The 19011-nt window shown below is 46.0% G+C and overlaps 1 protein-coding gene across 4 annotated transcripts in view; it reads left to right on the forward strand.

The window, feature by feature from the left end:
- TENM4 (teneurin transmembrane protein 4) overlaps positions 1–19011 on the forward strand; it is a 780788-nt gene that overhangs the window by 363483 nt on the left and 398294 nt on the right. For all 4 annotated transcript variants that reach the window (XM_077113447.1, XM_077113449.1, XM_077113448.1 and 1 more), the window contains 2 exons: positions 65–352; positions 4919–5188. In XM_077113447.1, the coding sequence (XP_076969562.1) occupies positions 130–352; positions 4919–5188 (493 nt within the window). In that variant the 5' untranslated portion in view covers positions 65–129. The remainder of the gene's footprint in view (positions 1–64; positions 353–4918; positions 5189–19011) is intronic.

Here is a 19011-nt window from a genome sequence, read left to right on the forward strand (position 1 = left end):
GTATGGCCTTTGTGTCTTGGGGCCGAAGCTCACGGCCCTTTCCTTGGTTTCCCCCCTGCTACAGACCACTCGGCCCTGAGGGCGGCGCGGACGCTGTTCGTGGATGTGGAGGGGCGCGGGCCGGGGGCCATGGACGTGAAGGAGAGGAAGCCCTACCGCTCGCTCACCCGGCGCCGCGACGCCGAGCGCCGCTACACCAGCTCGTCCGCCGACAGCGAGGAGGGCAAAGCTCCGCAGAAGTCCTACAGCTCCAGTGAGACCCTGAAGGCCTACGATCAGGATGCCCGCCTCGCCTACGGCAGCCGCGTCAAGGACATGGTGCCGCAGGAGGCCGAGGAATTCTGCCGCGCAGGTGAGGGCGGGCCGGGAGGATAGGGGCGTGGCCACAGGTGTGCGCACACCTCGCATGGGCGCCGATGAGCAGGAACGCAAGTCGACACCGAGTCTCGGTGTTCTGACATCTCCAACCTGTGGGTCTGGTAAAGCCTGCCCCGTGGTTCCTTCTTAGTCCATTTATCTTCATATCCACCCTTTTCTTTGGCAGGAGGTGGTAACAAGCTGGGCTCCCAGGCTGGGTCCAGAGCTGCCACCCCTTCTCCTCCAGGCTTCCTCATCTTTTAAATGGTCACGAGGAGTCCCTACTACAGTGAGGTGGTGTGAGGACATAGAGGATGTGTTTTTGAAGTAAGCATGGTGACACAAAGAAAGTGCTCGTTGTGTCAGTTATTACTTTTCTTACTTATTCCTTTATTCCTTCATTCAACACGCATATCTTGAGCACCTTCTTTGTGTCAAACACAAAGAAGACCTTGAGAGAAGATGCTCCAAAGATGGTTAGACCTAAAAACTTTGGAATTTGGGAGATATTCTGGTGCCTGACTCTTGCTCTTTCTCTTACTACATACAATTCTAACCAAAGCTTATCCATCCAACCCTGGACTACCTTTGCGATCCTTCTCCATCCCTTCAGCCACAGTTTCAGGTCAGGCCACTGTCAAAGCCTCCGGAGGGCTGGTCACAACGCCTGCTATGCAGTGCTGCCCCCATGGGCCATCCTCTGTGCTGGAGTCAGAGGGAAGGTTATAAATGGCTCCTCCTCACCCTTCAACTGAACTCTAAGCTGCTTAACCTGGCAGACAGGGCTTTCCTCAAATCTCTCTGTCTTCCCGAACAGTTCTGTTCTCTCCCTCTCCACACCCCGCTGAACTGCTCATTGTTCCCCACACCTGCTATGGTATTTGCTTCACACCCTGGTGCCTCAGTGATTCCTGTTTTTTCTGCCTGCAGAAAAAGAATTAAGCCCTCTTTGATACCTGATGGGTCACCACCAATCCCAGACTGCCCACTCTGCTCCGGCCCTGCCCTTCCTCCCACTTCACACACAGGGTTTGCCAGGCTCTGTGCTGGGTAGTTTATGTCCTTTTTGACACTGTTATTTAATCCTTACAGCAACCCTGTGAGATAGATACAGTTGTGATCTCCATTTTATAAAATAATCAACTGGGTCTTAGGGAGGATAAATCACTTGCCCAGGATCGCAGAGGTTAGAAGAGGTGGTCCACCGCCCTCCCCTTTCCCATGGCTTGACCTCCTCATTTCCACTCTTCCCCAAGGGACTGCATCCCGTGAAAGTTGGCTTGTTGTGAGCCTGGCTCCCACACTTTACAAACGGGAGATCTTAGTTCTGTCCCAGCTTTGTAGGGTTGCCTGTTAATAGTAGGGTTGCCATGAGGATTAATGAGGGCTGCAATAAAGCAGTTGCACAGTTCCCAACATGGAAGAGGTACTCCATAATGCTACCTCCCATTGTCATCTCTGGGCCTCAGTTTTCTGAGTTAGGAATGAGGAGAAGGGACAGATGTTCGCAAAGCTTTCTTTTAGCTTTGTCTACCCCATGCTTAGTATTATTCAGTGAGTCCCACCCAGCCTAGCCTGGATTGGATACTGCCTGAGCACAGGGAGCTCAGTAGAGAAGTCCCTTTTTATCTTTGTAAATAATAAATAAATAGTGTTTTCATTTTATAGGCAGTTGTATGCATTAGCGTTTACAAAATCCTTTCCCCTGAAGTACCTCAGTGGATCCTCAAAATTCCTTTGAAGGTAAAGGTCATAAATCTATCACCTCATTTTAAAGGCGAGGACATTGGGACTCAGCTGATGTCCCCAACCTAAGATTACACAGCTAGATGTTGAATGAAGTGGATATCAACCCGTGTCCTGGGCTCCTCAGGAAAAAGGCGAGAAGGACACAAAGCAAACGGACTATTAGAACTTTTCATGTTTGATGAAATAAATCTTCCAAACTCCCACATCAGAGGGGCCAGCCAGGCTAGACAGGGCCACTGAGCCCTCAGAGGCTACCCTATTCACCTTGCATTTCTCCAGCCCTAGGACGTCGACTCGCTCAAATCGACACTGAGTCTGGCTTCTGGAAGGTGTATGCAGGAAAGGCCACATGGAAATCATGCCGGTCCAGGCTGTTTATTGCAAATACATTTGATTTTTCACCTCATGGAGCAGTCATTCTTCACAGCGTATGAGCAGCCTCCCTTGAGAGCTGACCCAGTGGAACACTGTACGGGAGGAAGGGAGAAGCAGGGTTGTACAGGACCGGGCTGGAGAGTGGGGATTAGAGGGAGGCAAATGAGGCTGCAAACGATATACAGAGAGGGGAGGAAGCAAAGCGAAGGGATTTTAGGCTCCCCTGTGGAGTTTTCCACATTTTTTTTTCCTTGGGAAGGAGAGCAAAATGGGGTGGGGGGCAAATTGGAGTGAAATACACAGGGGTGTTGTTCAAATTATTTTATATCCAGCCTGGACCAGGTTCTGGCCCATCAAAATGTCTGTCTGGCCTATCACCCCAGAGGCCCCTGCTTGGTTACTGGATCATGGGGTGATGGGGGTGGGTGGGTTGTAGGGAAGGTCTAAAGTACCTGGAACCGAGTTGGGGTGGGGCACTGAGTGGAGGGGTCGGGTATCAGTTTTTTTACCAACCAATATGGAAATATCTCATGAGTTTAACCTTGTTCGTTAAATATGTACCAGTATTTAGCCCGAGTATTCAACTTGGGGTTAACCTCATCCCACAGCAGCCTTCCCATTGCCTTCTCTTCCCTCTCCTTTCACCCATTTTCTAAAGTACTGTTAGTGTTCCCGAGCCCCTACTCTGTACCAGATGTGGTAGGTATTTACTGCAGAGATGAATAGAACACTCAGGGAGCACAGGCTTAAGTGTAAGAGGGACACACACACCGTTAGAATAGGACACCTCCTCTGCCGCTTCCCTCCAACTCTTGTGTTCTTGCTTTCTTTTGTAGACCTGTCTTATTCAGTACCACCCATGGTTTCAGAGTCCTTCAAAACATCTCTTCTCCTCTCTCCTTACTCCATTTATCCACATTCACTCTCAACCACAAACCCTCTTCTCGGAGTGCCCCAACCAAACCTTCTACCAACTTTCTGGGCTCCCAGATCACTCTCAAGAGGTCTCTCCACTTTGACCTTTAGCCTTTAGTCATGTTTTTGGTTGTGTCTCCTTTACTTGGCACAGTGCCTGACCTGGAGTAGGGACTTCGTAAATGCTACCTACTTTTGTCATCTTTGGGCCTGAGTTTTCTAAGTTAGGAAGGAGGGAAAGGGATAAGCAGTCTCAAAACTTTCTTCTACCTCTGCCCTCCCCATGCTCAATAGGTGGACAGAGCTCAAGGAGCTCTGCCCAGTTAGTCTGGATGCCACCCTAGCACTTGGGACTCAGGAGAGAAAACCCTTGTTGTCCTTGTAAAAAGGGAGAAAACATTATCATCTCCTAGGCAGACATGGGCACTGCAATTTACATATAAAGAAGGCACCACTACTATGTCCCCAGCAGAGGCTCAGGGCCAGCCTGGATTTGTTCATATGTGAGTGCGTTCTCACTATAAATCCTTCCCCAGAGCATTGGTTTAATCAGATATTACCTTAGTTCCTTAGTCCACCCACTTTTCCTCCTGTGCCCAAAATACTGCTGGGAATATCAGAAATATGGGAGAAGCAGAGTGGACATTGAATTAACATGCAAGAGTAACACTGAGGCTGTGCTTTCCCGCGAAAGTCGGCATTCCTTCACTAATCCCCGGGAAAACTGGCCTCACCCATGTGTTCCCCGGGCCTCACTTCTAGGCATTGCCAGGCTTTCCGATCCCTCCAGAGATAGTTATTGCCGGCCCAACCTTGGCTGTGTGCCCTCCTCCCGGGGTTATTCCGAAGTCTACGGATTGCCTGTCACAGCCTACTTGCTATGGGAAGTGTGAGTCTTCGCTTACATCCTCTATGCAAAGCTGACTTTTCTCTGCTGGCCACAACTTCTTCACTTTCATGTGCTGGGCTTTTCTGACCTGGCTGGGAAGGAACTGGTCCTAGGAGAGCTACCTGCTAGCCCGCCCCCATGCTCGGGAGTGCTCCTTTCTTAGAAGTCCTTCCTGGACTGAAAGAGGACACCTGAAACCCACAGTTTAATTTAACAAACATTTGTGATCCCCTACTGAGTACCAGATTTGTTCTAGCTGCAGGGATCAGGGATGAGCATGTTCCCTGACTTTGCTGAGATCATGCTCCAGCAAAGGAGAGAGTCCCTGAAACTGCTCTACTGTGCAGTATGATAGGGGCCGAAGACTCTGGGAGGGAGCTCAAGAAAAAGAAGCAATTACTTCTGTATGGGGAATAAGTAATAAAGAAGACTTCACAGAGGAGGTGGCATTTGAGTTGGACCTCAGAGGATATGGAGGATGTGGGCTGGTGGAGAAGGAGCAGAAAGAACACTATGGGGCATGGAGGGCCACAGTGAATTCAAAGAACAGCAGTGGGGCAAGGGGGCCAGGCTTCCGGGGAAGGCCTCTTTCTTCTCAGCAGACTAAGCAGGTTCACCTGTGTTTCCTTCCAGGCGCCAACTTCACCCTGCACGAGCTGGGCCTGGGGGATGTGACGCCCCCTCATGGGACCTTGTACCGGACAGACATCGGCCTCCCCCACTGTGGCTACTCCATGGGGGCCAGCTCTGATGCAGACATGGAGGCCGACACCGTCCTGTCCCCTGAGCACCCCGTGCGGCTGTGGGGTCGGAGCACTCGGTCGGGGCGCAGCTCCTGCCTGTCCAGCCGGGCCAACTCGAACCTCACACTCACCGACACAGAGCACGAGAACACTGAGACTGGTGAGTGGCCCCGCGTGACCCGCACCGGGAGCTTGGGTTGCAGTATAGGGGTTTTAATTACAATATTGATTTTCTGCTGCATTGCTTGGGGCTCTGGTAAAGTTGTTGAAAAATTGCTTTGCTCTTAATGGTCAAAAGTCAGAGCCTTTTGCACAGTCAAGTGAAATACCCATCCATCGGTGACGTGCCTGAGATTGGGTTCAGCTTCAAGAAGCACCTAAGGGTCTGGTTTATTGCTTACAAGGTACCTATTGGGGGGGAAGCAGGGGGCGCAGGACAGCAGGGAACATATCCCTGGCAGCTTGTCCTCTGTCACACCAGCAGTGCTCCGGTCCTGCTCATACAATCTCCAGCCTCCAGATGTTCAACAATCCTGGGAAATGGCCACAGGTGCTGTCCCATCCCAATTTCTCATGTCGATTAGAGGATAGCTTCCAAACAAACAAAAAAAGTGTCACGTTGGGATAATTTAAAGCTTGAGGTTTTGCTTCAGCTTCCCCATGATCTCATCTGCACAGATCTTGGGTTGTGCTGTCTCTGGAGCCTTATTCCACTCTCATCCCAGCAGTTATTCCTTCCAAGGCCCAAGACATAGAGTGGGAGAAAACAGTGGCAACTAGTTCACATGCCTTCTTTTTATGGTGGAAGAAAGGGAACTTACTTTCTAATTGTCCTCCTTGTTCTTAGGACCTTGTTGGCAGATCTTTTGAGGGTTCTGTGGCTTAAATGCAGCCCTACAGCCAGCTGCTCTCAAGGATCTCCCTCTCTGGTCTGGCTTTGTGTCCAGTCAACCCCTGGGCAGCTTTGCTTACACTGAGACAGCACTGGAAAAGGTCCTCAGATTGAAGCAGAACCCGGGGACAGCCTGGCTGCCTGGGGGTGGGCTGTTGTTCTTGGAAGCCCAGTGAGAGGCAGAGGCGCTTACACAGGAGAGTAGAAGGAGGAAGTGAGGGGGCCAGTGGGGATTGGGACAGGAGGAGCCGAGTCAGGCACCAGTGCCCCCTTCTGGTTGGCAGCTACAAGTGCAAGATCCTAGCATGTGATTCCTGCCCTCTTCCTCCAGATCAGGGCAGAGACCAATTCAGAGATGAGGTGTAGGGGCTTAGTAACCTTAAAGCAGGCCCTGGATTCTGCAGGACCAGAGCCCAGATTTGGGATCAGATAGGAGACCAGGGAAGGTCAGAATCAGTTTAGGCCTGCCTAAATCTAAGATTCTGTGATTCTGAGTGATTGGTTATGAATGTGGGATTTTTAAGATGGAAATGTGCAAGAGGAAAATAATAATAATTACAAGAATAATAGTTAATGACTGCTACTAGTTATCAGAATCAAGCACAGTGCTAACCACTTTAGTTATATGATCTCATTTACTTGTCCTACTGCCCTCTGAGGTAGGTATTATTATTATTATCGCCATTGCACAGAATAAGGAAACTGGAGCCCAGAGAGGGTAAGAAACCTGCCTAGGTCACACAGCTAGCAAGTGGTAGAAATAGGCTTTAAACTCAGGCCTATATGATTCTAAAACTCTGTACTCTTATAACCCAACTTACAGTCAGTTCTTTCTGCAGCAAAATACCTGGATTGTTTGTTCTTTTGAAAGCTTCTTGCCATGATGACAAATGATAATTTTTCAATGAAGCCATGACAGAGTGAGGTGCATGGCACCTACATGATTATATATTACCTGAGAGTTGAATTAAGCCCCTATTGAGTGATAATGGCATATTACGTGAACCTAAAAGTTTCAGTCTTTGTTAATGGGGCTACCCACTTCCCCTGGCCATCCCACTCCCTTCTTCTGAATTGTTCATTTTCATACTGACCCCTGCACACTAAGCCTCACTGAACTTAGAGAAGACAGGCGAACAAGGGAGGTGGGCAGGCAGCTCTAACAAAGTGTGCCCTGGCCTCCACCCCCCTTCTAGACCTGGACTCCCCAAACCCGGACACCCCATGGTTGCCCACATGCACATCCACTTGCTCCCAGTTGGGAAGTTATATTAACAGCTCTGCTATAGTCAGGTCTAAATAATGACTGTGATTTATAGGAATGACTTGCTTTCATTCTCTCACTGGGTTTACAGAGCTCAATTTAGAGCTGAGAAACCCAAGGCACAGAGAGGTAAAGAGGTGGGCAAAGGGTTGCATGTCAAATTAAGTGGAGCCAGGTTCTATCCCAGGAGTCTTCATTCTTTCCAGAATCTCCCTCCTTTCTCCCTGCCCCTCCTGTTCTCCCATCATTCTCCCCTTCCCTCCTCTCATCGCCCAGCCATCCTCCTGGCCCCAGGCTCCTTTTTCTTCTGTAGAACTCATATCACACCATCAGAACAGGGCTTAATTCCACTGGACGTATTAGCCAACACATCATAGGGTGGCCAGTTTTCAAGAGAAGAGGGGAGCAAGCAACCCCTGGGGAAGGCCTCCCGTGTGCCAAGCCTCATGTTAGATGTGTGATTGCCCTTGATCCTCATTACAACCCCATGAGAAAGAGCAAGGCATACCCAATTCTCAGATGGGGCAGCTGAGGCTCCAAAATGGTCAAGTGACTTGCCAGAGATCATATTGCCAGTAAGTCAGCAGGGCTCAGATTTGAACTCAAGTCTCTCTGATCTTGTGGTCTAAGCCCTATGTCCCCTTCCATTTGGGTCAGCGACTGTGTTGGATTCTCTATCGAATCGACCAAAAATGTGTGACCAAATAAATGTGGAACACCAAGCATAACCCTGGCAACCATCAACCACAGGAACGTTGGTTCTGCGTCTACCCTGAGCCTTACATTCGTCAATCAGTCATTGTCAACTGTATTGATAGTGGTGGAGGCTTCTGCTGAGGTCACGGTGATGTTGCATGCAGCTGCCATCAGTAATAACTTTTATGGGGTCCATTGAAGCCAATTTCTACCCCTGAAGGTTAATGTCAGCAGCTTTTATGTCACTGCTTAAGATCCAAAATAAATACAGAATTGACTGGGAAATGTAAACGCAAATCTTCTTGCCTGGGGCTTGTCAGGCAGAGCCAGACCTCAGGCTTCTCTGGCCAAGTGGGGCTGGTAGGCTGGGTGGTGGCAACAAGGAACTGGCATCATGCCAGGCACACAGCGTTCAATAGATATTTCTCAGAAACCCTAGTTTGCATTTTGAGCTCCATTCCCAATCATCGAGTCAGGCTGACACAGGGTCTCCTGTGTAGATTCGTTCTCTAACTGTGTTGAGCTCCTTCAACATGTCAAACATTATTGTAGAATATAGAGTCTAAATGAATGGGGCAAGGGAAGGGGCAGCTCTAAGTCTGTGGCCCTATGAGATGTAACAGGCAGTGTTGCAGCGTAGAAAGTAAATTGGCTTTGGAGTCCAATGCGGAGATCTGGTGTCAAAATCCTAACTGTACATGCCCCAGCTGTATGACCTTTGGCAAGTCATTTCACCTGCCCAAGCCACAGTTTCCTTGATTTTAAAACAGCAGGGCAACTTTTTTCTTTGAAGCATTGTTGTGAGCCTTTACTAAAATATGTGTGAAGCGTCTGTTCTGTGTGGATCCTTAATTCACGCTAGCTATTAATATTAATTTTTTAAAGAGCTGTGGGAGGAGAATAAAATGAGCCATTTGTTTTGCCCTGAGGGCGCACAGGCTCATTCCTTCATTCTGCTCAGGTAGCTGAGCCTGCAGGCAGGTAGTCTTTCATCTGGGATCTGAGGGAGGCATTCCCAGAAGAGAAGTTGCATGAACCAAGGCTTGGGGGCTTGAAGAGGCTTGGTGGTCCCAGGGAAGAGTAAGAAATTACTCCTACTTTAATCCCAGAGGCAAACTGAGAAAAAAATCACTTTGAAAAAACAATGAAATCATATTATAGTTACCCCAAAATTGTCAAGCAGCCTGGGTGTCAAAAGGGAGATTGTTGGTTAACCTAATTAGGCAGCCAAATTGCTTATTCAGAGTCAGTAGATTAGGTGAGCATCTCCAAAGCACTGTGAGAAAAGAGCTCATTACCAATTTAACTCAATATAGCCTCTACCCTCCCTAACTCCATACCCATGAGAAATGATTTTAAAAATCTATAAGAATATCTGTCATTAAGTCCCAAAGTGGTCAGAGTACTGCAGCTACCTAACCCGGGAAAGGAAGTAGGGCCCCATCAGCTGAGTATGGATTAAACCCCCATGTTTGATTATTCATCCACTTGGGGAGCTGACCCACATTCTCCCAGGAATGCAAAAATACCCAATATTTTCAGGGACCTGGACTTTTCTACTGAACAAAGTTATCCATGTAGCAAATGCTGTAAGTCCCCAAGTTCTAAAGAGGATTAGGAAGAGCCTGGTGGATTCAGTGCCTCTGAGACTCTGTGAGCTAGAAGGAAACTTAAAGAAAACAAGCCCATTGATTTTTTTTTTAACTTAAAGTTGTCAATATTTTTTTTCTTTTTTTATTAATTAAAAAAAATTAACTAACAAAACATTTAGAAATCATTCCATTCTACATATACAATCAGTAATTCTTAATATCATCACATAGTTGCATATTCATCATTTCTTAGTACATTTGCATCGATTTAGAAAAAGAAATAAAAAGACAACAGAAAAAGAAATAAAACAATAATAGAGAGGAAAAAAAAAACTATACGTACCATACCCCTTACCCCTCACCTTCACCTACCACTATTTCAAACTGAATTTATTTTAACATCTGTTCCCCCTGTTATTTATTTTTATTCCATATGTTCTACTCTTCTGTTGATATAGTAGCTAAAAGGAGCATCAGACATAAGGTTTTCACATTCACAGAGTCTCATTGTGAAAGCTATATCATTGTTCAATCATCATCAGGAAACATGGCTACTGGAACACAGCTCTACATTTTCAGGCAATTCCCTCCAGCCTCTCCACTACATCTTGAACAACAAGGTGATATCTACTTAATGCGTAAGAATAACCTCCAGGATAACCTCTCGACTCTGTTTGGAATCTCTCAGCCATTGACACTTTGCCTCATTTTACTCTTCCCCCTTTTGGTTGAGAAGGTTCTCTCAGTCTCTTGATGTTAATTCTCAGCTCATTCTAGGGTTTTTCTCAGTCCTTTGATGGTGAGTCTCAGCTCATTCCAGGATCTTTGTCCCACGTTGCCAGGAAGGTCCACACCCCTGGGAGTCATGTCCCACACAGAGAGGGGGAGGGTGGTGAGACTGCTCATCATATTGGCTGGAAAGAGAGGCTACATCTGAGCAACAAAAGAAGCCCCATTGATTCTTAATGTTTCCCCTTTCTCTAGGTTCTGAGAAGTCAGGGACTGAACCCAGATCTGCCTCACTCCAGTGCCCACTCTCTTGACTGCTGCATCCTACAGATTGTTCTGTTTTCTAGAAACATGTTTTTATTAGCTCAAGACATGAAATAAGTGAAATAATTGCATATTTCAATATATGAAATAAATTATTCTGGCTGTAACCAGAACATAAACTTCATTGCCAGTGTTAGAAGCATCTAAAAAAAAACTGATTCCATATGCTTTTGGAACTGATCAGGACCTAGAGTCCTGTCACACCACTCTCAAAACACATTATAAAATCCCAGAGAAAATACATTTAAAATAGAGATTTAAGAGAAACATCAGTAGGTATTTGAGAAGGTTTTGTGGAAGAAGTGCTAGTACCCTGGGCTTTCAGGAACGAAAAGGACTTTATTATTTAAGAAAGAGAGAAGGAAAAACATTCTATGCGGATAAAGGCATAAGGTAGAAAAATATAAGGTGTGTCCCATGTGACTGGAACTTAAGCAAGTATAACTGGAAATATGAGGGTTTAAGATATCAGGTTGGAGAGTTGGGTGGATCATGCCAGTACTGTTTTAGGTATTGGGGATTCCAGCAATGATCAAAACAGACACAATTGCCTGCTCTTGTGGTGCTTACATTCTAGTGGGAGACTAATGATAAGCAAGTGAAAACACTAAACTATAGAATAAGTTTCAAGATAACAAATGCTGTAGAAAGGAGCAGAGGGAGTGTCAGTGAGGGGTGGTGGACAGGTGCAGTTTTAATAGGGTAGTCAGAGAAGGGGATGTTTGAGCAAAGACTTGCAGAAGGTGAGGGAGCAAGTTGTGAGGATGTCTGGGAGAAGAGAAATCCAGGCATAGGGAACAGCAGTAACAGGGGCCCTGAGACAGGAGCATGCCTAGCTTGTTTGAAAAGCAGCTAGGAGGTCAGTGTGGCTGGAGTAGAGGAGGAGGTCAGTGAGGCAGCATGGGTAGGTGCAGGCCAAAATGTGTGGGGAGCCATGCAATGGGTTCTGTGCTGAGGAGTGACAAGATCTGACTAATAATGCTTCAACAGGATCATTCGGGAAACTATGTGGGGTTTAGTTTCTATCAAGCAAAGGTCGAAATATGATGTTGTGCATTAAGCTAGGAGAGAGGCTCTGAGGGATGGGACTGGGGTGTGATGGGGCCAGTTAGAGTGGTAACTGTGTCTGGTAAAGGTGAAGGGAATAGAGCTGTCTCTTCCCTGATTCCACCCCATGATCATGTTAGCATCCATTCTTACTCTTAAACTGAAACCAAAATAGACTCCCAGGTACTCTATGGTGAGGGGACTGACATCTGATCCTTCTCTTGGTCTCATAGCTACTTCATTCCATTGGCAACGTGCTTTACCCACTAGCTTGTCCCATGTCATGTTCCATTCCAGAGTATACATCAGAGGGGAACCCCAGCCCTCTCTCACCATGCCCATGAACCACATCCCATGTCTGTACCTCATTCATGCTCCATCTGCTGCCGATCTTCTTGGTTTCTGAGCTCGCTGCCTGATCCCTGCTCCCAGCCTGCCTTACCTCCCACATGAAGCTCTTGTCACCATCTTTGTTTTTACCTTCCTGACCTCCCTCTGGCCATTACTCCAGCCCTTCCTTCTGCTCAATCACCTCAAACTGCCTTGGTGAAGTACCCTTCTGATTTGACTTGTGCTGGGGCCTTTTCTACTCACACACCTCTGCTGGAATTGCCTGTGTCCTGGGAACTGTTGTCTGACAGCTGCTAACATTGTTGTCTTGTAAATTCCCTGTGAGAAGACTTTAAGAAATCCTGGCCAAGTTTAAATGCACCCCAGATCCACTTCCCACTGGCAAGCTGTGTTACTCTCCCTGGTGGGCTGCACGTACTACTATTGACAGCACCCTGCTTCTGAGTTGGGTAAAGAGTAGACGAGAGACAGGGAGATTTGAAACTATGCTAAATTAAGATAGATTGCATTCCTGAAACTAGGTTAAAACCTGCTGTGTGTGCAGAGAGGTACAGCAAACAAGAGTTTTGCTTTTAATTTAAGCCAACATGACTTTCAATTCCAGTGGAAGCAGCGATGTGCAGAATGGCATACTTCCTACCAAAAGACATTTGAGAGACACTTTTTCCCCATCAGTAAGCTCAGCTTTGTCCAGGGAGAGTGATTCCTGGGCCTCTTTCAACTTCATCTAATGCAGAATGACTTCAAGGAAGAAAGGAAACAAACAGCTGTCAGTGAGAAAAGAATATCCTATCCATAAGAACCTAAATTCCAGTGCCTGGGCCTGTGGAGTCCTGGGATGTATCTTGTTCAGTTTTGAGCTCTGTCACTAATTCCAGTGTGACCTTGGGCAAGTCCCCTCTCCCTAGGCATCAGTTTCCTCATCAGCCAAAAGGAGTTATTGGCATCTCAGGCAGTAAGGTAACTTGGAAGGAGAATGAGCTTTGGAGTCAAACTCAGAATACCAACTCACTCAGCCACTTAGGAATTGAGTGTTTTTGTGCAAATTATGGAATCCCACTGAAATTCGATTTCTTCATCTGCAAAATGGGAATGTACAAATGCCTAGCTCTTATGACAGTGATAAGGATGAAAGGTGATCATGCGAATGAAAAGAACAGGAAAATTGAGGAATAAATTCTGAAAGTAACACCATCACCTCAAATAATAGTAATAAAGAGAATAGAGAGGAACAGAATAAGTATATAGCACCTACTAAATTAGGTGTTGTTTTCTGAAATTTTTGTTTCAGCTACAATTCACACACGACGTATGTACTGCGTCATCATGGAAAAAGTATTTCTTACCATGGAGTGAAGTCAGAAAGTTTGAACGATGATGTCTAGTACGTGGTGGGACCTTGTGAATGATAATTCCCTTTCTTTGAGGACCCCTCGGCTCAGAGAGACCATCATTCAGGATGCCATAATCTTCTCGTAGTTGACCAGTATTTTAGGGCCCTCTTACTAAAAATGAGTATATATATGGGCAGGACTTCATGATTCCGTTGAAAGAAGATGGATTCTGGACTCAGATACTTGTCTGAGGCCGTATGTCTTGTGCGATGATAAAGCTGGAACCCCTTGTTTGTGGAACCCAACCATCTCTCCCTTACCTCTTCTCCATCCCCTCCTATGTAAAGGGTCATTGGGATAAGTAATAAGCTTAAGGGTAGTTTTGGACTGTGGAGACAGTAAGAAAAGCATTCCCAAAGCAGAGAGAAGTTGAGCTAGGAGGATACAAAGGGCTGGATAAGTGGGCCTGCATTAAAGCTGGGTTGAGGTTACCAGAAAAGCAGCTGGGGAGGAACCCCAGCTAAATATATCTGAGCACGTGGGCAAATGTGAAATGAACATGCTAAGTGAAATTTGTGCTCCCCCAAGCCATAAATCCTTACCAAAATTTCATTTCACGTTAATCAACCCAGGCAGTTTGGCCACAATAGAGAAATGTCTACTTTCTTCCCTTTGACCTCAGGCTGAGAGGAAGCACGTAGAGAGAAGGGTGAAGAAGAATTCTGGAGAATTCACTTGGGTTTGCCACATGAAGTATGGTATGGGGTAGGAGTGATTACCCATAGGATCTCCACAAAATACATTTTCAGGAAAGATGTCTGCGACAGACCAGCTCCTTCCCCAAACACTTCCCAAAGTGACAAGCCCTGACTTCCTCTTATGGTGGGAAGCAGCAGTACACATCTATAGATGATGAAATTGAGGCCCCAAAAGCTCAAATAACTTGGTAGTCAGGAAATCACAAGGCTGATACCTACCAAGGGCTGTGTAAACCTGAAGTCCTGCTCATTTTGCCTCATGGGAACAAGAATATAAAACTGTATGTGTGAAAGATTGCCCATGCTTTTGTGGGTTAAAAAGGTGACAATATACTGGAACATGCCTCCAACACACTTAATAACTCATGCTTATAAGCGCAGATTCTAGAGCTAGAGTGCCTGGGTTTGAATCCCAGCTCTGCCACTCACTATGTGTTTTGGTTGCCAAAGCTGCCAAAATGCTACACACCAGAGATGGATGGGTCTTTAATAAGGGGATTTATTTCGTTAAAAATCGATAGTTCTTCAGAGGAAAGGCAGCTAGCTCTCATCTGAGTTTCTCTGTTACATGGGAAGGCACATGATGAATCTGCTGGCTTCTGGATGCTAATGGCTTTCCCCAGGGCCACTCCTTTCTGCATCTCCAAACATCTGGGTGCTGAGATGAGGTGTGCTGAGGTTTGGTGCTCTCTTCTGACCTCTTTCTTTTAAGCCTCCAGATAATTAGATTAAACATCACTCGTTGTGGAAGGCACTCCCCTTAGCTGAACGTAAATGTAGTCAGCCATAGATGAATTTCCCATACTGATGACTCAAGTCCGCAGCGACAGAGCAGCAGGGCATCATCACCTGATCAAGTTGACACCTGGACCTGAGTACCGCACTATGTTATCTTGTATTATGCAAAGCAAGTTTCTTCATCTTTCTGTGCCTCAGTAGCCTCACTTATGAAATGGGAATAATTCGAGTATCTACCTCGTGGAGTGGTTATAAACAATGAATGAGATAAGAGAATAAAAACACTTATGTGCCTGACCCATTGCAACTGCTGTATGTTTGCTGTTGCTATTGTCATTAATTGCACAGTGCTTAATGATTTCCAAAGTATTTCATGTTTTGTATAATATTTGCAACAACCTTCGAGGTAGATATTAGTCTCATCTTTGGAAGCACTGGAAAGTGGTGGTGATAGAATTCGACCCAAGTCTGAGGACTGCACAGTCACACAGTGGGGTTCAGAACCCTATCTGGAGCTGGCCAGCTCAGCTCTTACCCAGGGGTGATTGTCCATGTATCACGGCCAAGTGTGAAAAGTCTCCAGGAAGCCTGATTCTCTACAGGCTGGCTTCTCTCAGTCTGCTCTGTGAAAAGGCTCTCAGCCTGGGCTATCTGTTCAAATAAATAGCCAAAGCCTTTATGTTTGCAACACTGAAGAGGAATTTTCTTTCCACCACTACTCAGCAGCCAGGCTCCTAAATGAGTTTGCTGTACTTAGCTTTGTAGTACCCTAACTACAAAACAAATTGCTTTCCTGAATGTGCCTCTATGAAGGAAATAACTATTTGGAAGAAAGCAGCTTCAAAGCCTGGTATAAACAAAGAGAAATTGTTTGCCATCTAGCTGCTTATAAGGAGGGAAGAGGGGAGACAGAGGAGCCCTTATGGGCATGAAGTTTGAAAGCAGGTTGTGAAAATACAGAAGAAGACTTCTCAAATAGGAGGCAATCGAGCTCAGTCAGAGTATTCACGGCATGTGAGAAGCGAGAAACGAGGCTTGCCCTGTCATCTCTCCTGCCTGGAGCCTCACCTACTAGGAAACTTAAGCCCAAGGGACTTAGCCTACATCCATAACCTTCAATAATGTATTACCTCAGCACTGAAGTTAGTGATATGGAAGGATGGATTTTATTTGGAAACAATATTGTGTCATTTTTCCCCAGCTGGATTTAAAATTTCTTCAAGAATCTGCTGTGGCAGCCTGGCCATTATTAGTCACAGTTAAACAGTCCTTAATAGGTTACAAGACCTTTTAATGCCATACATTCCCCAGTCCAGGGCACCTGAGTCTACACCCTTTACTTTGAGCTCCAGCAGTGACCCTTTGGACTTGGAACCTGTGTTGGGGATCCCTGTGACCACCCCCAGTTTCTGTAATTCACTAGAAGGACTCACAGGACTCAGCATAGAGTTGTGCTCATGGGTAGGATTTATTACAGCGAAAGGATACAAAGCAATCAGCCAAAAGAAACAAAGCAGTAAGCCGAAGGAAAAGGCACATGGGGGCAAAATCCAGAGGAAACTAGGCTCAAGCTTCCAAGGGTCCTCTCCCAGTGGAGTCATACAGAAGATGCTTGATTCCTACAGCAGCAAACTATGGCAACACATGCGAAATGTTGTCTACCAGGGAAGATGGAGAATCATTGCCCAAGATTTTTATTGGAGGCAGCCATAAACGTACCCTCTGCCTAAGACATACCAAATTCTAGACTCTCAAAAGGATAGCAGATGTTTAGCATACCTATGTTGTTTGTGCAATGTTTTAGACACCGTGAGCCACACTCATCATTTATGCCAGTGTAGGGAACTGTTTACCAGCCAAGTTCCCAGGTACCAACCAAAGGGGCCAACCCTGCAAGCAAGCCTTTCTAAGGACAGCAGTGTCAGGCCTGCTATGCTAACTCCTTTCTGCATAAGGCCTCTTTGGACTCCCCTCTTCTTTGGCTGGTGAGTGAGCCTAGCGCACCATCTGGCATATACTTCTCAAGATGCCTTTGTAGTTCTTTCTTTACTCATTGTCCATCATGTGGTAACTCATAACATTATTTAAAGCTTTATCTATAAGAAATTGGCCAATAAAGAAAGCTCACCTGCTAATGTGGGTCATGAATGTGAAATGATAGTTCTTAGTGAGGGAAAAAACGTTTTAAATGAATCTCATAGTGGGACAGTGCTACCTGGTCTATGGAGGTATTGATTAATTAGGAGTAGTTTATATACATTTATCCATTCACCAGTATGTTCCAGGCGGTGTGATAGTGCTGGAAGGTTGCAGGAATACTGAGGTGAAGTACGTATGGGATCTGCTCCAAGTGGCTCACAGTTTATAGAAGAATACAGGCATGTTCCTCGGCAGTTATCCTTCAGCATTATACGTATGTGCTGTGAATGACCCTAGGTGACTACTGATCAGAGAATCAGCAGAAGGAATCCTACCCTGCCTGGGTGCCTGAATAGTGTTTCCTAAGATCCCCTGCAGTTCTGACAACCCATCCAGGGGACAGCAGGGCTGGGATGACAGGAAGAAGGATGTCCACCAGAATGGCCTCTTGCCCCTTGCTAGTCCTGGGACACAGTGCTCCAGTGGCATGAAGGTACATATGGGAATGGAAAGGTACAGCTTGCCAGCGTTTTGCTAAGACTAGTATTAGTCTAAGAAGCATGACAGCTCTGAGACAAAGTCAAAGTAGGTCCATAGATAGGGAGCTTCTAGGACCACAAAAATGGCATGGCGTGTGGGGGCCCTGGTCCTGGCCGAGTGCGGTGGTGCCTGGGAGCTGCTGTTGTAGCACCAGCAAAGTGAGCCCATCCTGTTATACCCAGGATGGATGGTGAGTGGGCTGGATCTTTTTTACAATTCCTGCGCAGTTGGCTAATCAGTATGAAAAAGAGCTATCTGGTTTTGATTACTTTGTATTCCACCATGATGATGTCTTAATGAAACCCTATATATTAAAAAAGCAGGGTGAAACCTTGTAAGTAGGCGTGATGATCAACCTTACCATCCCCTTCAGGCTTCCAGCTTTGTTTAAAGGGTTGGGGGAAGGAGAATATTTTGAAGACCTTTTTTTTTTTTAAAGAGAGAGGGAGGAAAGGAAGGAAAGACAGAGAAGGAAGGAAGGGAGGAAGAAAGGGAAACATTTTTAAACATTTTCTTGCTTTTATTATATTTTGTTTGTCCGAGAAGACCTTTTTGAGTTTAAAAATAATGCCTTCATCAGATATCCAAATATATATATATATGATAATGATAATGCCTTCACCAGAGGCATTGTTTTCTTTCAGCGGTTCATTTTGTATTTATACAGAAACCTCTTCATAGATCTATGTAGCTCTAGACAGGAGCATGGTTTACTTGTCTATCTCACCATAATCAGTGCCCAGCACATAAGTTTCAATAGAGAGGAATAGATTAAAATGGGCTCTTACTACACCCTATGAATGATCACACCCCTGTTTCGGAATTCTAGACTAAAACCCAAAAGGGAAATCAGAGGAAAGTAGAACTGACGCTTATTGGATGCCTCTCAGGCACTATCGCAGACACTTTGACCCCATTACCACTCAGCAGCCTGGGTCTTAAGTGAGTTTGCATCTTTACAGGGTCTTAAGAATTGGAAATAGGGTAAATCGTTTGTCTGAGTCCTGGCTCAGCTTCCTCTCCCCCTCCCAGCCCACACCACCTCTCAGACAAGCAAGCCAGGACAAGGCACCAAATCTTAGGCCACTTCCAAAGAAATGACCTCCCGCCTCCTGCTTCACTGCAGCTGTACATGCCCCAGAGGAGACTCCTGCCTGAGACTGCATGGGTAGCCCTTTCGTCTTGCCAATACCAGCAGGGGATGTGAATGTGTGAGAATATGTGTGTATGGCTGTGTGCAAGTATATGGCTACGTGTGTTGATTTGAGTGTGGTGGTGTAGGAATGTGTGTGCACATGGGTGTAAAAAGTACCAACCTGTTCAACAGTGTATGAATGTGAGTATGTGACAATGTCTGTGTAATGATGTTAGTATAGGAAAAAGTATGTGACAGTGCATGGGGAACTCATGAGCATGAGTACATGGGTGTGACTATACATGGGAGAGTGTGTATGTATCTGTTAATGAATGAAGGAATGTGTAGGGATTTCTGCCAAATATCGTTTGTATTTCAGAATCAGGCTGTAGGCAAAGGTGAAACCTTTCTTCCCATTAAAATGGAGAAGAAAGGCTTTGGGGG

This window comes from Tamandua tetradactyla, chromosome 8 (genome assembly GCF_023851605.1).
Source record: "Tamandua tetradactyla isolate mTamTet1 chromosome 8, mTamTet1.pri, whole genome shotgun sequence".
NCBI lineage: Eukaryota > Metazoa > Chordata > Mammalia > Pilosa > Myrmecophagidae > Tamandua > Tamandua tetradactyla.